Source organism: Hyla sarda, chromosome 4, assembly GCF_029499605.1.
Source record: "Hyla sarda isolate aHylSar1 chromosome 4, aHylSar1.hap1, whole genome shotgun sequence".
NCBI lineage: Eukaryota > Metazoa > Chordata > Amphibia > Anura > Hylidae > Hyla > Hyla sarda.
In genome coordinates, this window is record NC_079192.1 from 223,463,564 (window position 1) to 223,483,932 (window position 20,369).

Sequence of the window (20,369 nt, forward strand, 5' to 3'; positions counted from 1 at the left end):
AGGTGTGCAAAGGGAGCCAGTCCTGCTTTAATGGGTTGAGTGACCGTTTGGTTGGAGAGAAATCATTCTACAACTAATTGTATTTTTGCAACAGCTGTAGTCACCCTGGTTAGAAAACACTGGTCTTTTGAATGCATCTCATTTGTGTTTCAATTGGTGGGGTGGCTGATGTGTGGGAGGGAGGAAAGTGACCTCACACTTACAAACAAGTTCGAGGGAGCGAACTCCAAAAGGAAATACCCGGTTCACAAAAAGATGGCCACAGCATTATGATAATCTCAACACAGCCATTTAGCCCCAAGACAAATACAGATCTTTCGTAAGTATGTACTAAAATCACCTTATGGTGGATAACCCCTTTTAAGATTGTAGTTGCTGCAGTGGAAATCTAGTATTTCCTAGTGACCATTTAGATAAGTGGCCTTCCACAAACTACATGGTCCGCCTTAAAGGGGTACTCCGTTCCTAGACATGCTATCTTCTACATGTTAGGGTAGGGATAAAGGGTCTGATAATGGTCGTCCTGCTGCTGTGATCTCTGTGCAGCACCCGGTCGGTGTTCATTTAGAATGCTGGGTGCGGGGTTCGTGATGTCTCCTCACCTGCCTCCTCCACTCTCCATGGGTCTTCTGCTCTGATCTGCCTTCCAGCAGACCAAAGCAGAAGATCGCTGATAATACTGTATACCTATGCATAGCACTGAACAGTATTAGCAATCTAATGATTGTTATAGATGTTCCCTCCATTTGGACATAGTGAGTTAAAATTAAAAGTAAAAAATAAAAATATAAAAAAGTTATAACAATGTGAAAAAGCCCTTCCCCCCCCCCAATAAAAATGTAAATGCCCTCAAAAAAGCATAAAATATAATCATTATCAAACATTTGGTATCATTGCGTGCACAAATTTCCATTCTATTAAAATATAATGTTAATGATCCTATACGGTGAATGGCATAAACATTTGCCAAAATTGCTGCTTTTTGGTCACATCACATTCAGAAAAAAAATTATGAAAAGCGATCAAATAGTCACATATACACAAAAGTGATACTAAAAAAAACTACAGGTCATGGTCAGAATAAATTATCCCTCATACAGCCCCATATATGAAAAAAATGAGAAATCAATAGGTGGACAAAATAGGGTGATTTTAAACATATTTTTCTTTTATTGTACTGCTTTTAAAAATTCTCAAAATAAGTATGTAATCATGGGTTTCATTTTAATTGTATTGACCCACAGAATATAGAAAACATGTATTTTTTACCGTGAACTGTACAGCGTGAAAACGAAACATACCAAAATATACAAAATTGAAGCTTTCATTTAAATTTCCCCACACAAATAATAATTTTTTGGCTTCGCCATACATTTTATGGTAAAATGAAAGGTGTCATTACAAAGTACAATTGGTCGTGCAAAGAAACAGCCTTCTCATGGGTCTGTGGATGGAAATATAAAAGTTATGGATTTTTGAAGGCGAGAAGGAAAAAACGAAAATGCAAAAATAAAATTTACCTGATCCTTAAAGGGGTGGAAAACTTTTTTTTTTTGTTTAAATCAACTGGTTGCCAGAAAGTTAAACAGATTTGTAAATTACTTCTATTTAATAATCTTTACCCTTACAATACTTTTTTAGAAGCTGTATACTGCAGAGAAAATTATTATTTTTTAGTTTTTTTTTTTGTCTTGTCCACAGTGCTCTCTGCTGACACCTGATCATGAACTGTCCAGAGCAGGAGAAAATCCCCATTGCAAACCTATGCTTCTCTGGACAGTTCCTGACGCAGACAGAGGTGTCAGCAGAGAGCACTGTGGACAAGACAAAAAAGAAATTCAAAAAGAAAAGCATTCCCTGTAGCATACAGCTGCTAAAAAGTACTTGAAGGGTAAAGATTTTTTTAAAGAAATAACACAAATCTTTTTAACTTTCTGGCACCAGTTGATGGTGTTCCACCGGAGTACCCCTTTAAGGCCAAAATGGGCTTTGTTCTTAAGGGGTTAAAGGGGTATTCTGATGTTTTGAAAAAAAATAAAATACTGAGCTGTGGAAAAATAGAAAATGCAAACAAACTATACTTACAGTCATTGCTGTAAATGTTGGCACCCCTGAATTTTTTTTTTTTTTTAAATGTAGTATTTCCCATAGAAAAGGACTGCAGTAACACGTTTTGCTATACACATGTTTATTCCCTTTGTGTGTATTGGAACTAAACCAAAAAAGGAGGAAAAAAAACAAATTGGACATCATGTCACACCAAACTCCAAAAAATGGTCTGGACAAAATTATTGGCACCCTTTCAAAATTGGGGAAAAATAAGATTGTTTCAAGCATGTGATGCTCCTTTAAACTCCCCTGGGGCAAGTAACAGGTGTGGGCAATATAAAAATCAGACCTGAAAGCAGATAAAAAGGAGAGAAGTTCACTTAGTCTTGCATTGTGTGTCTGTGTGTTCCACACTAAGCATGGACAACAGAAAGAGAAGAGAACTGTCTGAGGACTTGAGAACCAAAATTGTGGAAAAATATCAACAATCTCAAGGTTACAAGTCCATCTCCAGAAATCTAGGTTTGCCTTTGTCCACAGTGCGCAACATTATCAAGAAGTTTGCAACCCATGGCACTGTAGCTAATCTCCCTGGGTGTGGATGGAAGCGAAAAATTGATGAAAGGTGTCAACGCAGGATAGTCCGGATGGTGGATAAGCATCCCCAAACAAGTTCCAAAGATATTCAAGCTGGTCCTGCAGGCTCAGGGAGCATCAGTGTCAGCGCGAACTATCCATCGACCTTGAAATGAAATGAAATGCTATGGCAGGACTCCCAGGAGGACCCCACTGCTGACACAGACATAAAAAAGCAAGACTACATTTTGCCAAAATGAACTTGCGTAAGCCAAAATCCTTCTGCCAAAGAGTTGTATGTAGCAGTTTTACACTTTCTTCTTGCTAATCCATGTGACAGTCTCATGACAGATGCACTGAAGGGAATAGTGATTGGAGGTCACTTTTTACTGTTTCTGGGTAATAAATGTGGTTTTTGGGAAATGTTAAAATATAACACAAGCAAAAATGCAATACGAACAGATATACATTCAAGCAATGAACAAGATTCCAGCTCACCCTCAGCAGCCCCAGAGCGCACGGATTGTGCAAGGCAACACCACTTCATGCAGGAGCAAAAGATAAAGGTATCCAGCGCAGGTATTCGTGCAAAAGCAAGGTTCTTTATTAATAGTAAAAAGCCATAACAGGAGTGAAAGTACTTTAACTCCTGTTATGGCTTTTTACTATTCACCCCTTAACGACGCAGGACGTAAATTTACGTCCAGCGCCGGCTCCCGCGATATGAAGCGGGATCGCACCGCGATCCCGCATCCTATAGCGTCGGTCCCGGCGCTCATCAACGGCCGGGACCCGCAGCTAATACCGCACATCGCCGATCGCGGCGATGTGCGGTATTAACCCTTTAGAAGCGGCGGTCAAAGCTGACCGCCGCTTCTAAAGCGAAAGTGAAAGTGACCCGGCTCCTCAGTGCCCTTACCTGCCTCCTCGGTGTCCGATCGGCGAATGAATGCTCCGTGCCTGAGATCCATGCAGGAGCAGTCAAGTGCCGATAACACTGATCACAGGCGTGTTAATACACGCCTGTGATCTGTGTAGAAGATCAGTGTATGCAGTGTTATAAGTCCCTATGGGACCTATTACACTGCAAAAATTTTTTTTTTTAAAGTGTTAATAAAGGTCATTTAACCCCTTCCCTAATAAAAGTTTGAATCTCCCCCCTTTTCCCAGAAAAAAATAAAACAGTGTAAAAAAAATAAACATATGTGGTATCGCCGCGTGCGTAAATGTCCGAACTATAAAAATAGATCATTAATTAAACCGCACAGTCAATGGCGTACGCGCAAAAAAAATTCCAAAGTCCAAAAAAGCGTATTTTGGTCACTTTTTATACCATTAAAAAATGAATAAAAAGTGATCAAAAAGTCCGATCAAAACAAAAATCATACCGATAAAAATTTCAGATCACGGCGCAAAAAATGAGTCCCCATACCGCCCTGTACGTGGAAAAATAAAAAAGTTATAGGGGTCAGAAAATGACATTTTTAAACGTATAAATTTTCCTGCATGTAGTTATGATTTTTTCCAGAAGTGCGACAAAATCAAACCTATATAAGTAGGGTATCATTTTAACCGTATGGACCTACAGAATAATAAGGTGTAATTTTTACCGAAATATGCACTGCGTAGAAACGGAAGCCCCCAAAAGTTACAAAATGGCATTTTTTCTTCGATTTTGTCGCACTATGATTTTTTTTTCCGTTTCGCCGTGCATTTTTGGGTAAAATGACTAATGTCACTGCAAAGTAGAATTGGCGACGCAAAAAATAAGCCATAATATGGATTTTTAGGTGGAAAATTAAAAGGGTTATAATTTTTAAAAGGTAAGGAGGAAAAAACGAATGTGCAAAAACGGAAAAACCCTGAGTCCTTAAAGGGGTAGTCCAGTGGTGAAAAACTTATCCCCTATCCTAAGGATAGGGGATAAGTTTGAGATCGCGGGGGGTCCGACCGCTGGGGCCCCCTGCGATCTCTCTGTATGGGCCCCGGCTCTCCGCCGAGATAGCGGGTGTCGACCCCCGCACGAGGCGGCGGCCGACACGCCCCCTCAATACATCTCTATGGCAGAGCCGGAGATTGCCGAAGGCAGCGCTTCGGCTCTGCCATAGAGTTGTATTGAGGGGGCGTGTCGGCCGCCGCCTCGTGCGGAGGTCGACACGCCCCCTTCCCGCGGGCTGTCGGGGCTCCGTACAGGAGATCGCAGGGGGCCCCAGCGGTCGGACCCCCCGCGATCTCAAACTTATCCCCTATCCTTAGGATAGGGGATAAGTTGCTCACCACTGAATCACCACTGGACTACTCCTTTAAGGGGTTAATAAAAAACCTTGCTTTTGCACGAATATCTGCGCTGAATACTTTTTATCTTTTGCTCCTGAACAGATATACATTGTACACATACACAAATGTACATTTGTATGTTTTTATTTCTATGAATAAAAAGCAAAAATGTAATTTATTTTATTTAGTTACGTATAAAGCTGATATTTTCTCACGAAGTCCTCTACAATGAAAGCTGATACCCCTCCAAAGTTAAAATTTTTTTATTGCAGGTTGAACTTTGTTACTTCGGATCTCCACGTTCTCATTAAAGCAGAGTGCCATTATACACTGTTACAGTTCAGAAACTAAAAATAAACTACCGGAAACTAATTTGCAGAACATGAACCATGCAAATCCACATGTGTGAGGGTTTATGCACACCACATTTTTGCTATACAGTTCCCATATCAGGTTTTTGATGAAAAACTGATTCCTCAAAACCTGACTTAACTGTATCAAAATGTGTGTACAGTTTCAACTCATATACAGTTAAAAACCATCCGTTTGTATATATAAGTTTTTACATATACGTTTTTATATATACGTTTTTAACTTTTCACTCCATTATGAATAAAGTTTCACTTGTTTGATTGAAATTCCAAGAAGAGAAAACTGGGCAAAGTCAAAAACTTTATGGTGAAAACTGGAAGGAACCGTATTCACATACGGTTCTGTACGGTTCCCAAAAACTTTATACGGTTTAATATGGTTTTTCACCCGGACCAAAAAACGTAGTTTTGGGTACAGGTAAAAAAACTGACAAAACTGTGGAAGAACGGACTAAACCGGATGATAGGTTTGACAATGTTAAGTCAATGCATATGGTTTTCTATACGGTTCCGTACGGTTTTTAACTTGAAACTGTATACGGGAACTGTATAGCAAAAGCATGCACAATTGACATTTTTTTTGTATAGATAAATTTCTATGTGCATACTGAAGGATCTAAATCTGTATCCTGTATAAATGTACACTGAGGGAACATTTTTTTAAAAGCTGTACATTCAGTTGTTGCAAAATTTTACGCATCTCTTGGTTTGATAAGAATTTGTGACTTTTGTCAGCAATACGTTCCTTGTGAATACTTTTCACTTTTAAATGGCCACTGTCGCATTACAAAATTTAAAAGTAGTTGAGATGTCAAAAGATTTGATCCCTTGAATGAGCCAAGTAAATGAGTGCAACAGTGCATTCTCTCCCACCTCTGCTCTAGGTGACCGAAACAAACTTACAAAATACGTCTATGGGGTTGTCACTGCTTGGATTTGTGCATCTCTCCTCTCTTGTTTTAGTGGTCAGCCGAGGTCTGAATACTCTGTCCCTGACCGATCAAAACTTTTCACATGACTGCATTTAGAATCTTGAAAAATCAAGTGAAATGACCCCTTTGATTTATTTGTAGCTTTCACATTTAATCCTATAGGAATAAATATAGATTGTGACATGAAAATAAACTTCCCCAACTCTGCAGCTCTGTTAATGGTAAAGAATAAGAAGTATTTATTATTATTTTTTTTAATTGCTCATTTTTTTTCTTACTTTTTCACCATAGAAAATGTGGTATTACTAGTTATTATACACAAGCCACTTATGAAAGAGATCGGACTGGAGTCAGAGTTAAAGTAAGAAGTTTGACTTACCAAAGCTTCTTATTTGGCTTTATATTTCTAACTAAGCTTGTCTAAATTATGGAAAATAAGTGAATGTGAGATGTATGATAATTGTAATACCCTGTTATGAGCAAGTAAATATGACTAATTGTACTTTGCTTTTCTGAAGTATTGTATTTTGTGTTAAAGGCGTACTGCGCTGCTAGACGTGTTATCCCCCTTCCAAAGAATAGGGGATAGCATGTCTGATCGCAGGGGGTCCGGCCCCTGGGCATCCTCGTGATCTCTGCCGTGGCACCCCAGTCATCTGGTGCACGGAGTGAACTCTGTGCAGTGCCGAATGACAGGCGAACACAGCCGCCACGCCTCACATGTTGTCCCAGCGGCTCTGGTCTCTGAGCTCCAGCCCCCTGAGTGATGTCCCAAACTCTGACCAACCTCTACAGCCTACTGCGCAATCTCTTTGTCATATACACATATATATCTTTATTGGGACATTTAGGGAGTATATGATGTGTTTATACCATTCTGCCTTGTGCCGAACACAGATGAAGGGGCCGATAATAAACAGCTGCTGCATTATTAGTCTGCAGTGAACAAAGTTGGCTGTGATGAAGAGATGGAGGAAATCAATCCATTGTGGGAATTGTAGTACTGAGCAACTGGTTAACCAGAAAATACAGGGCTAAACAACGTGAAACAAATGGATTTTTAGTGATTTTAAAACTAAGATCAGACAACATTTTTACCCAATGTTGGAATACCCCTTTAGCCTATGTGGATAGAAACCTAAGTAATCACCATTTTGATATCAGGTCTGTCAGTGAACAGTCTGCCCAGAGGCTGCTGAAATCTGAAACTGTGCCATTCTTTGTTAGGACAATTATATTATTGCAAATGTAGCAACTAGCCATGATCTGTCTGCTAAAGGACTGATGTGAATGAAAAGAAGCCAACAAGGATGACTCATAAGGGTTTATTTAATAATAATAATGCATTTAGATAATCCTATTAGTCCTTTCTGTTCTTTGCAGGTCAGATTTTGTCTTGCATTTAAAGGGGAACTATGAAATTTGAAACATTTTCTACTCTTATTTTCTTTGGACAAGTTGGAAATTACGGTTTATTGAATTACATTACTTCCAGTCTCTTTGCTCTTTTGTTGATGAAACAATCCTATCACAATGCTTTGGTAGGGAGAATTTCACTTGATATCCAGAAAGCAAAGAATGAATGACTAATCGTATTCTAGAAGTGTTCCTACGCATAAGAAGAGCAAAGCAATGTGAACACCAAAGTCTGAGAGACCAGCTAATCTTACAGTATGTGTGTGGGGTTGTGCCGACTCTTCCCTGACGTCAAAGAAGGTTTACAGGATTGAATTTAAGTACCCCATTGTTTTTTTTTCCTCAAGAGTGCTAGGCTTGCTTCTACAGGTGTCCACTAGCAGCCCATTTCCCTATATTTTAGAGAATTGGTGAATTTTTTTTAAGCTCTGAATTTGCTGAGGGATTCTAAGGCCTTGTGAGTTTTTTGGTTGCTTTGTCAGCATTGTGGCATATAATCGTGTGTGGAAACAAAACTGGCTGCTTAGATTCCGATGAGGTTCTGCTTTATGGAGCAATTTTTTCTCTTGAAGCATTGGTTCTTGTAAGGCAGAACTTGCTAAACGACATCCAGCATATGGGTTTCCCATATTTTGCTTTTCTAGTATGGATGGCTTATTGAAATGCATTGACACTGTATTTGAGATCCATTTGACACAGATCCTAACAACACTTGTGAGCATTAGCACTTATGGAGGGGGAAATATGGAGGGAATTTCATGCTACATACAACCCTGTATCTAATAGCTTCTATCTGCCTTTCTAATCTTGGATCTCTGTATTAGGTTCTAAATGTGGGATTCAGCCGTATTATGTAGGTGAAACTAAGCCGCTATTAATTAATTTTTAATTAATTAATTTGTATTAATTTTCTTGTGATGTTTTTAAGGAGCGTTTAGAGCTTATATCGAGAGCATAGTTTTGTTATAAATATGGTGCTTTACTTGTAAGTATTAAAGGAAATCAGTCTTTTAGGTTTATGGTGTCCTATCTGAGGGCAGCAAACACTAGTGACAGATGCTGATTACATGATGTATCACTTAGATCTAATAATGCAGCTGTTCTCCTGGTATACAGGTGAACAAGCATTGTGCCGTTCCGCTGATTTTACTGCTGTCTGCCTATAAATAGTCTCTTTACAATACGTTAAAGAGAGCTAGAGAGTAGTATAGTTAAGCATTACATTCACAGTTCTGGTTGTTGCTGTAAACCATCAACAGAGACTATACCATAATGCAGGACAACTCCCCCCCCCCCCCCCCCCCCCCTTCCTCCAAAATCACATGCCTTTTTACAGTTTGTGGATAACCTCGTTACTGTTACTAAGATATGAAAATTCATAGTTTGACAATTCAGGAAATAGTCAGGTGGGCGTGAACTTAATGGGAGTGAGTATTTGGTAATGAGAGGGGTTATACAGTCAAGGGTGTGAATGTTGTACATTTTGGGGCTTGTTTGCCTAATACACATACCTTGACGGTATAACCCCTGCATTAATGGATATGTAACCACTGTAACAAAATAATTGGCTGCAATGATGACCTGCTACAGCCATTGATTGTTTGCAGTGTCAGCTACCAGCAGTGGACTGAGGAAGAGATGGAATGGAAGCAGTTGAGGATCCGTATGGTATGATTTTTTTCTTGTGATTCTGAGCTTTTAAAAAATAATAAAAATAATAAATAAATCTGAACATCTCTTTTTAAACAGTAGAGGTTTGTGAAATGGACCTCTATATAACACCTGATGAATCATGATTTTATGTGTACTGATGGTGTAAAAGAAACTCTTCTCTACCTCTTCATATGGAAAAAGGTTGCAATGAAACAGGACATAGCAAACACAAGCTGCTCTGTTTCCTTACAGTGACCAGGCTGTTCACTAATACTTTTCTTCATGCTTGTGATTCCTGCATGTGGAGGCATTATATAACACTTAGCTCTGTAGTATTTGCTTTAGCCTAACTAAACTGGAACAAACTGACTTACAGCCCATCTCTTTTGATATTTTACAGATATATGTCTGTAAGAGTAGTCATTTTGTCACCATAAAGTTCCCTTAGCAGCAATGGAAATGAAACCTAATATGTTATGTAATATGAGTGTGTACGTGGGTAGATGGAAAGATAGGTAAATGCGCTACAATAAATAGTACTGAGACAGGAGAGAGCACAATGGAGTACTTTGATAGGACTCCTCTATGCTCTCTCCTGTCTCAAAGTACTCCATTGTGCTCTCTCCTGCCTGATAGAATGTGCTCTCCTGTCTGATAGGACTCCTCTATGCTCTCTCCTGTCACAGACAGGAGAGCACATTCTATCAGACAGGAGAGAACCCAGAGGAGTCCTATCAGACAGGAGAGAGCACAGAGGAGTCCTATCGGACAGGAGAGGGCACAGAGGAGTCCTATCGGACAGGAGAGGGCACAGAGGAGTCCTATCGGACAGGAGAGGGCACAGAGGAGTCCTATCGGACAGGAGAGAGCACAGAGGAGTCCTATCGGACAGGAGAGAGCACAGAGGAGTCCTATCGGACAGGAGAGAGCACAGAGGAGTCCTATCGGACAGGAGAGAGCACAGAGGAGTCCTATCGGACAGGAGAGAGCACAGAGGAGTCCTATCGGACAGGAGAGAGCACAGAGGAGTCCTATCGGACAGGAGAGAGCACAGAGGAGTCCTATCGGACAGGAGAGAGCACAGAGGAGTCCTATCGGACAGGAGAGAGCACAGAGGAGTCCTATCGGACAGGAGAGAGCACAGAGGAGTCCTATCGGACAGGAGAGAGCACAGAGGAGTCCTATCGGACAGGAGAGAGCACAGAGGAGTCCTATCGGACAGGAGAGAGCACAGAGGAGTCCTATCGGACAGGAGAGAGCACAGAGGAGTCCTATCGGACAGGAGAGAGCACAGAGGAGTCCTATCGGACAGGAGAGAGCACAGAGGAGTCCTATCGGACAGGAGAGAGCACAGAGGAGTCCTATCGGACAGGAGAGAGCACAGAGGAGTCCTATCGGACAGGAGAGAGCACAGAGGAGTCCTATCGGACAGGAGAGAGCACAGAGGAGTCCTATCGGACAGGAGAGAGCACAGAGGAGTCCTATCGGACAGGAGAGAGCACAGAGGAGTCCTATCGGACAGGAGAGAGCACAGAGGAGTCCTATCGGACAGGAGAGAGCACAGAGGAGTCCTATCAGACTATGTTGTGCAGGCTTCCATATAAATGCTATTTCTGTTATGTCATGGATGGTCATTGATAGGGCTGTACAATATGGGGAAAATGTGCGATTTTGGCCCTAAAAATTGCGATTTCCATATGCGATGTGATATAATAAGAAAAAAATTGTGAAATCCCCCCATTTAATGTCCAATCGCCCCCATTTCACACCTACCTACCCATTGTATGCCCACCGCCCATTTCACATTTCCCCCTTGTCACATTCTCACCTCCCTGTCACATTCTCCTCCCCCTTGTCACATTCTTGCACTGCAGCAATACACTAGGTGTCCCATCCCCTCCAGTGTCACATCATTCCTCCTCTTTTATCAGTCCCTGTGCCATATTTACCCCTGTCGCATCCCCCCATGTCTTATAATCCCCCCTCATCATTTCCCTGTGTCATCATCCCCCCCATCATGTTCCTCCTATTCCGCTATTCTTCCCATGCCTCATCATTCCCACCCCATGCTTCATCACTTCCCCTTTTCCCCTGCTTTTTATATATATATATATATATATATATATATATATATATATATATTTTTTTTTTTTTTTTAATTTTCCCTACCTCCCCCCTCATCACTCCCCCCCCCGCTTTTTATATATATATATTTTTATTATCCCTCCCACCCATCCCTTATCACTCCCCCCCCCCCTGCTTTTTATATATATATATAATATACTAGCTGAGTCCCTGGCGTTGCCCGGTTTTTCCTTCCTAATCCTTGTTGGGGAGGAAAATCAACAAAGGAGGAAGCTTTTGACTTCATATCCCATCCCCATATATTGTTGTCCTATCCCGACCTATACCGACCATCCCGTCCTCCTATCTTGACCACCTATCTCGACCTCCTATCCTGTTCTCATATCCCAAACTGTAAGATGTGTACCAGGTATTGAAATATCTCCAGCCGTACTGAAGTTATGTGAGAACATATATTTCCCATTGATTTGCATCGGACTTGGGGAGGTAAGGAAAATTAAAAGCACAGCGGGGAGGAGCCGCCGCTGGTCACTGATTTAAAGTGGCTTCGGCCGGGCTGCTAATACTTCACAAGATGCCGCTTCTGCAGCCGCTTTAAATCAGTGACCAGAAGATTTATCGGCATATAACACGCAGGCAGGGGTGCGTGTCATACGCCGATAAGTACGGGAGCCGGCCCGAGCAGATAATCGCATGTTTTCCCGGGGGGCCGTATCACTACATCGCAAAAATCGCCATTCGATTGGTTTTGCGATATATCGTGCAGCCCTAGTCATTGAGAATGAATGTTTTGAAATTTGATAAATATTTGTAATGCAGATCCCACACCTTGATTCAGCAGTAAAGTACAGTATTAGACCCTATTTACATGTAGCAGAAATGTAAGCATCCTGCTGATTTTTAGCTGCTGTTTTGGATTTTCACAGTAGATTTCACCCCACCTGGAGCACCACCCGCAGTAGAATCCACATGTAACATATATTTCAAGTGAAATCCATTGCAGAAAATTCCAGCACATGTGGACTTAGCCTATGTGATGAAAAGGCCTGTGCTCATGGTGTGCCTCATCACTCGCCAGAGGAAGTCTTATATACACAAATGTGTGTCAATGAAATGCATGTCAGGAAATGGTAGCCTACACCCATTGGCTGACCTCCTGGCATTTACACATTATCTATATCCATGTCACTAGAATAAATGTCGCAAACAGTTCAGTAATGTCTCTAATTTCTCAAAAGTCAAGCTTTGCTATGTTGTAGTTCTGTCATGGAGTGGTATTATTTTTATCAACCACTACGAGTATGTTTGGTTTTGTCTTCATTTTAATGAGCTGCCTGGTGTCAAGTGTCTCCAATTGTCTCATTTTCTGACCTTATCTGTGTTTTATAGAAAATATATAATGGGGCTCAGATATATGGACATCAATAAAAGCACTATTAAAATGAGAATTTATAAGAATTTAATAAAAAATTTAAAATATTATCCAATCAGTATGTGACACATACATATGTGCAGACCTAACACAAGGGCCCTGTGTTGTACAGTTCCATGTGTATATGTGACATACTGATTGGATAATATTTTTTAATAAATTCTTATTTTTACAGTGCTTTTATAGATGTCCATATCTTTGAGCCCCATTATTTATTTTCTATGTTTATTTATGTTTTCAGCTCTTAGGGTATTAGAGCTTTGATGGTGAGCTTGGAATTGTCTCACCAGATAAAGTGAGCCGGATTTATATTTTTCATTATTGCGTATCCATGTTTTTTTTATTTTTATTTTTTATAACTGAACTGAAAACTGCTGTGGTCTGTTGCATTTTTTAGTCTGGTACAAAAATCAGATACTGTCGAAAAATGAGCCAGCTTCGGGGGCTCATTATAATAAAGTATGGCAGAGATCCGGCAGCGACACGGCAGAAGGTGGTTTTAAAATTCTCTCACCGTATGCGCTCCCAGATCCACAAATCCTAGATAGGAATGCACCTTGTACACTCTTTTTGCCCTGTATTTATAAACTTGTGAATCTACATTTGTCAGAACTTAGACATTGCTTATAGCATTTCTTTTACTTACCTGCTTTTCAAAGCAATGATTTGAAATGCACTTAGTAATTTCTGATGTAAGGTAGATGGAAATACAGGGTGAAGTAGAATGGATTTACACAAGACCTCCATAAGATCAGTAGAAGTGTTGCTTTCATTTCAGTTTTTTTTTTCAGTATTTTATTTTGCACAACTTATTTTTGAAATGAGTAATGGCACAGAGCTACGGTATAAGATCATTGATTGCCTTACAAAATGTGATTATCCACAGGATGTAAAAGTATGTTTTGGTATGTTTGTCTTTTTTTTTTTTCCAAGTGTCATTTATTAGAGCTTGAAATTGTGTAGGCCACTTAGGGCCTATGCTGAACAGTAAGCATATACAGGTCACAGACCTTACTATAGAAATAAGTAAGTCATTTCCAGCTTATAGGCTGGTACATGTGAGTGTTGTAAAGTGGTCTCTAAAAACTGTTAAAAGCTGCTTAGACAGGATTGTTTCCCCTTTAATCACATAAAGAAAAGAGAATAACAATTGGACAGTCAAAATAAAACAGAGAAAAAAAAATATCCGTTTTTGGTTTTCATGACAGCTTCCTCCATTCAGAGTAATGGATGGTTTAGGTGACAGTCTTAATTGTTTTATTCTTTGCCTGAATGCAGCCAACATCTCACATCTAGGACACCACCTATTAGATGTTTTTAGCATATTCTTTTGGGATGTAACAATTGCTTAATAGGGTGGAATAAAAGCAACTTTAAACTAAAGTTTAGAACGATAGAGAGCTGTGCTTGGAAATGTCAGACATATGTTGTTGGTTTAATCTGATGTAATGGTAGAAAGTTATTTTTGAGTGTCTAGCATACGTGCCAAATATTCCTGAATAGTTAGTATTGATTGCCAGAAATTACAGCTTACTGGTTTACTTAGCATTTGATCTCCGGACAACATGTGTACATACTACATAATATAACTTACAGCAATGTGGTATTGTCTAATTTCACCTTTTTCTTCTTGCAGAATTCGTCCTCAACTTGCCAAAGAAAAGATTGAAGGCTGTCATATTTGCACATCTGTTATACCTGGTGAACCCCAAGTATTCCTAGGAAAAGATAAGGCATTCACATTTGACTATGTCTTTGATATTGATTCCATACAAGATGACATCTACATGCAGTGTACAGCAAAACTTATTGAAGGCTGCTTTGAAGGATACAATGCCACAGTCTTTGCCTATGGCCAAGTAAGAATGCTAAATTTGGTGTCATCATTTATATTTTGTGATTCTACATCTTGTTTTAGTAAAAATGTTTGTTTTTGCTGTAAAGAAAACCAAATTCAGACAGCACTGTTTGAAAGTTGGTAAAACCTTCAGAATTGTCTATATTTCTGAATACATTTCAAAGAACCACATCAAAGAAATTAGTCAAAAATATAGGACTTGGTCATTTCTTTATTTATTGAGGAAAATTATCCAATATCCTATATCTATGAATGGCAAAAGTATATTAACCTTTGCTTTCAGTATTTGGTATGACGCCCTTGTGCGGCAATAACTGCATCTAAACGTTTTCAGTAATTGTTGGCCTGTACAGCTTTAACACTACGTTGGTGTCTTTTCTCTAGGGCTGCACGTTTTATCGCAAAAGCAATCGAATTGCAATTTTTGCTAATTGCAATATAGCATTAGTTTTGCTAAGTACATACCCTGTTTCTCTCAGCTTTTCCTCCAGGCAGAAAGATCTTGATCATGATCTCCAAGAGATCTTATTATGCTGATGACTAGCGTCTACCATAGATGGCCTTCACTCTCATTCTCCTCAGCTCTGAGATCTGACAGCTTCAGTGTGCCGTCTTTGAGTGTCCCTGATTGGCTGGAGGGCAACATCCAACCCCCTTCCCTCCTTATTTAAGTAGTTTTTCCCCCCACTTTTGGCTGGATAACTCCTTTAACCATTCTGTAGTAAAACAACATGCGTGCTTTGGGCTGCCTGACCCACATTCTCTTGAGATTCTGCTCATGAATGGATGTCCTGATATTTAACTTTTTAGAATTTGCTGGTATAATACAGAATTGATCTATGATGGAATTCTGTCCTAGCCCATGTGCAGCAAAGCTATGATACTACCACCACTGTGTTTCACAGATAGTATGACTTTTTAATATTCAAATGCAGTGTTTTGCCTTTCCAAACATAACTCCATGTTTGGTCTTATCCATATTATTCCTCTTCTCTACACCTGTTCTTATGCTTGTTGGGACTTATGGTAGCACTTATTTGCTACAGATTTATTGAAAAGCTGCACAATGTTTAGTGCGTTTGTCAAAGAGCTTGACTTTCCATGACTTTAAGTGTGCTCAGACTTGAAGTCACACTACGCACAAATTTTCAGTGTTTCTAAAAAAAATAAAAAAATTATGGGCTAAAAAATACTAATGTGTGCTGCAAAATATCAAGGGGAAAGTTGTTTTTGAATGGCAAAATAGGCCTTTGCTCAGCCAAACAACATAAAAAATGAAAGAAGTAATCTGATTGGTTGCTATTGGCAACTCAGTAAATTTTCTTCTGGACAGATTTTGAAACATCTCCCCTATAGTATCTATGTTAGCATGCTATCTAACCTATTGCTGATGTTACTAAATAATGTACATTTTATTTGACATTTAGACAGGATCTGGTAAAACGTACACAATGGGAACTGGGTTTGACGTAAATATAACTGATGAAGAGTATGGTATAATTCCCCGAGCTGTAAGACATCTTTACCGACGAATTGATGAGCGAAAACAAGTTGCACTGGAACAGGGTATCTCACCACCGGATTTTAAAGTGAATGCTCAATTCTTGGAGGTTTGTTTCATACGTTCTTGCTTTTATCAATATAGGACATTACTTTGTATCTGCAGGTTTATGTTGTCAAATGCCTCATGGATTAGCAAGCATGGTAGGTACAGGCACTGTCAACATTAAAGAATCCAAATCTAAAGAATAACTGCAGTCCTTTTTGTTTGGTGGCTTGGTGCTTCCATCCTGGGCCTAATGCTTCCACCTTGTGCTAAATGCATAGGACTTTCTCAGTGGTTCCTCAGACTATTTGTGTGCAACCTACCCTTTGGTTTGACTTGTCTATAGTGAAATCATTTTATTTCACATATGATCTTTTATCAGGCATGCTTGATATAGACTTTTTTTGAGAATACATTTTCTTACTAGAAAGATTTTGTGCATTGATTATATTTACACATAACAGGAAGTATAATGTTTGCTTAAAGTGTAGCTCTCATTAGCAAAAACCTTTTACATAATGTAGATAATATTATATGTATATTTGTAAGATACATTAGTTAAAAAATGTGCATACTTTTGGGTAAAAAAAAAAATTCTAGCTTGTCACTGCAGCTGTTACCTGTGTGTGGAGACAAAATACAGGGAGTGTGGGAGGACAAGTGGGGCTCTGTGCAGTGAGGACAAGCAGGGCTCTGCAGTGAGGACAAATGGGGCTCTGTGCAGTGAGGACAAATGGGGCTCTGTGCAGTGAGGACAAGCGGGGCTCTGTGCAGTGAGGACAAGCGGGGCTCTGTGCAGTGAGGACAAGCGGGGCTCTGTGCAGTGAGGACAAGCGGGGCTCTGTGCAGTGAGGACAAGTGGGGCTTGTAGAGGCCCAGGTAATTAGGGAGTATGGTGGCATTGTTCACTAGGGGGGCAGAGTTTATTCACAGTTGACCTGGATAAGTGGATCCTTACTACAAGTAGTTGTGTACCTCTATAATGTCCTCCATGCTGCTAGTGATGTTGTATGGAGACATAGGAAGTAGTATCCTTTCTTTTGCATTTTTCTTGTGTGGGAGACATTTCCTTGTATGAAAGAAATGTAAAAATCCTGGTGAAACAAGTCACATATAAGTGATATAATGGCTAGAAATACAGGACAGCTTCTCTCGATAAGTGCAGACATGCACATGAATTATGTTTCATTATCTTGTCAGGATTTTTCTGTTAATATGATTATTTTTGTATTACTGTGTTTTAGCTTTACAATGAAGAGGTACTTGATTTGTTTGACACAACACGGGACATTGATGCCAGGAACAAAAAGTCTAACATAAAGATTCATGAAGATTCCAGTGGAGGCATTTATACAGTTGGAGTAACAACACGAAATGTGGCCTCTGAAGCAGAGGTATGTGCATTTCCATGTTTAGTGTTATACCATACTCTTTCCATTCCATTGATAACAAAGAAGTGTTCTAGTCCCAGGTGTTACTCATTCATATAAAAATGTAGCCGACCACTCCAAGATAAGGTAAAGGCTGATTAGTGTTAAAGGAAAACGGTGACCACTTCCCCCCGCACTATAACCCGATACACCGGGTTATAGTGTGGGTGAACAGGAGACCGATGTGGGGTCTCGGACTGCTATACCTACCTGCATCGGTCTCCTGTTCACCCACACTATAACCCGGTGTATTTGGTTATAGTGCAGAGGAACTGGTGACCGTTTTCCTTTATGGCAACATTGAATACTGTAACAAATAAAATATTGTTGCCATTAATTAAACAGTAAAAAGGCCCCTCTCCATTAGTTGTCTAGTATTGGATCTAATTCCCATGAAAGTGAATTAACAAAATATGTCAACAGAGATGTTACTTCTGGGGAAAAAAAAAATCTATCTTGATTTATTATTTTCTAGACTTAGAGAAGCCCAATCTCCTATCCTGAGTTGCACTTATATCCTTGATGTAATAATTTTTTAGATCAGATTTTTCATTTATGCTAGTCTTTGATATGTCATTTCTGGCAGCATGGATATGATTTGAGTCTAACATATTTTCAGCCTCCACTGTAAATCAATTAGAGGTGATTGATTTATTTCCTAGCTTCATAGCAAAGATTCCATCCTTTCACTGCAGCTATGAGTAGGGTGTGGCAGCAGATCTGCTTTATTAAATGGAACTGATCGTAGGATGATCATGTGTATAAAGATTTTTTTTTTCAGCTCTGAATTCTGAAGATGCACTCAAAGTATGGCATATTTGAGTGCATATTAAATCTAGTATACACATATGTTCACCCAAGGCAGATACACTGGATTTTCTGCAGCAAAAAATCTGCTTTGTTTCTGCACAAAAAACACTGCTTTGTATCCACCACCTCGGAACTGCAATCCCTAAAGATCAATCAAGGGGACGGCTTTCTGTCTATCTCAATGTTCCACTGGGCTTGATTGTCAGGTCTGTCTCTTTGTGTATAGTGAGGGTCAGTTCATATCATGATAGTTGTTGCAATGTCACGTATATGGTAGCAAGCTGTCCAAATTGGATGCCAACGTACAGGATTGGCCTCATTGCCCTTGATGACCTGAATAGTCTGTACGGGTACTTTCCCGTGTATTTGTGGTATTTATTTATTGTGTTTTTGAGTTTGATGTGTTTAGGAAATGACCTCATCTGGTCACTAGTTGACTACATTTGAACTATTAAAATCCAGACATGTGCCTGTCCATGTACATATACATCAGCAACCCATTTTAATGGTTTTTCCATGCATATATGACACTGTGGCAATAATTGTGAAAAAGCCCTAAAGCTAGTGGACACCTTGACTTTTCACCTAAATTTGCTTTTACATTACAATTCTGCAGCGTTTCTGAGAAATAATAAAGTAATTATAGCTCATTGTAATAGGCGAACATGCCCCTGTTTTATTTTACTCATGGTTAAGGCAGCGTGAAGTGGGTTTCCTTTAATGCACCCTGTGTACAATAGTAGTAAACGGATTGCAGAATGGGCATTTTTTGACGGGAGCAAACGGGTTGCAAAGGGCTGTAAAAGGATCCCATTGATCTCAATGGGATTTTTTTTACAGTTCTTTATCACCCGTTTGCACCTGTTTTATTTTTTAATCCGTTATTTTTGACGGGCAAACAATGTCGAATGCAGAATTTTTTTTTGCAGTCAAAGATAACTGGTGGAAAACGGGTCTTTTAAATTTAACATTGAAGTCTATGGCAAACTGGTGAACCTGTAATGTCATCCGTTTGCCCCCGGTTTATACTATCCGTTATTACTTCTGAGCATGCTCAGAAGAGGTGAAATCAGCAGACTCCTGCAGTGTTGTGGGACTAATACTACTCCAATCATGGAACAGACTTGTTTCCATAATGTGGGTAGTAGTTCCCCCAGCTGCAGGAGTTTGCGGGTGGCTGGGGAGACTACATTAGTGCTTGTACTGCTACCTCCATCATGGAACAGAGTCTGTTTCATGATGGGGGTTGTGGTACAGGGGCTGAGGGATTGATAGCACTGGGTCTCACTTCTGAGACCTGATGCAATCAGAAGTTATAAAGCAGGGGAGCGGGCGGCATGATCTGCAACCCTGCGATGTTTCGGAAGTTTTTACCTTAATTTTGACCCCCGCCGGCGCATTTATAAATATATATACCCACGCAGCACATTTGTCATAATATGCCACTGCAGCGCTACATGTGAAAAGTATATCTAGCAGCAGCACATCAGCCGGCTAGCCCGATGATGCTGATATAATACTTTTCATACATATCTATGCGGTGGCATATGTATATAGAAGTGCTGGGGTGGGGGCAGACATATAGAGTTATCTGCCCCCACAGCACTTCTATATACATATGCCACTGCAGCGCTATATGTGAAAAGTATTTAAGCAGCAGCGCATCGGACCAGCAGCCGGTCCGATGATGCTGAGAGAATACTTTTCATACATAGCGCTGCGGTGGCATATGTATATAGAAGCCCTGTGGTGGCAGATAATGCTATATGTCTGCCCCCCCCCCCCCCAGCGATTCTATATACATTTGCCACCGCATATGTATGCAAAGTATTGTGTCAGCATCATCATTGGGCCGGTGCGCTGCTGCTAGATATAGTTTTCACATATACCGATGCGGTGGAATTTTATGACAAATGCGCTGCGGGGGTATATAT

General features: G+C 40.0%; 1 protein-coding gene across 8 annotated transcripts in view; it reads left to right on the forward strand.

Moving 5' to 3' along the window:
- The window catches only part of KIF21A (kinesin family member 21A), a 186,443-nt gene that overhangs the window by 42,948 nt on the left and 123,126 nt on the right, over positions 1-20,369 (forward strand). For all 8 annotated transcript variants that reach the window (XM_056573651.1, XM_056573652.1, XM_056573650.1 and 5 more), the window contains exons 2-4: positions 14,428-14,650; positions 16,077-16,259; positions 17,440-17,589. In XM_056573651.1, coding sequence (XP_056429626.1) covers positions 14,428-14,650; positions 16,077-16,259; positions 17,440-17,589 — 556 coding nt within the window. The remainder of the gene's footprint in view (positions 1-14,427; positions 14,651-16,076; positions 16,260-17,439; positions 17,590-20,369) is intronic.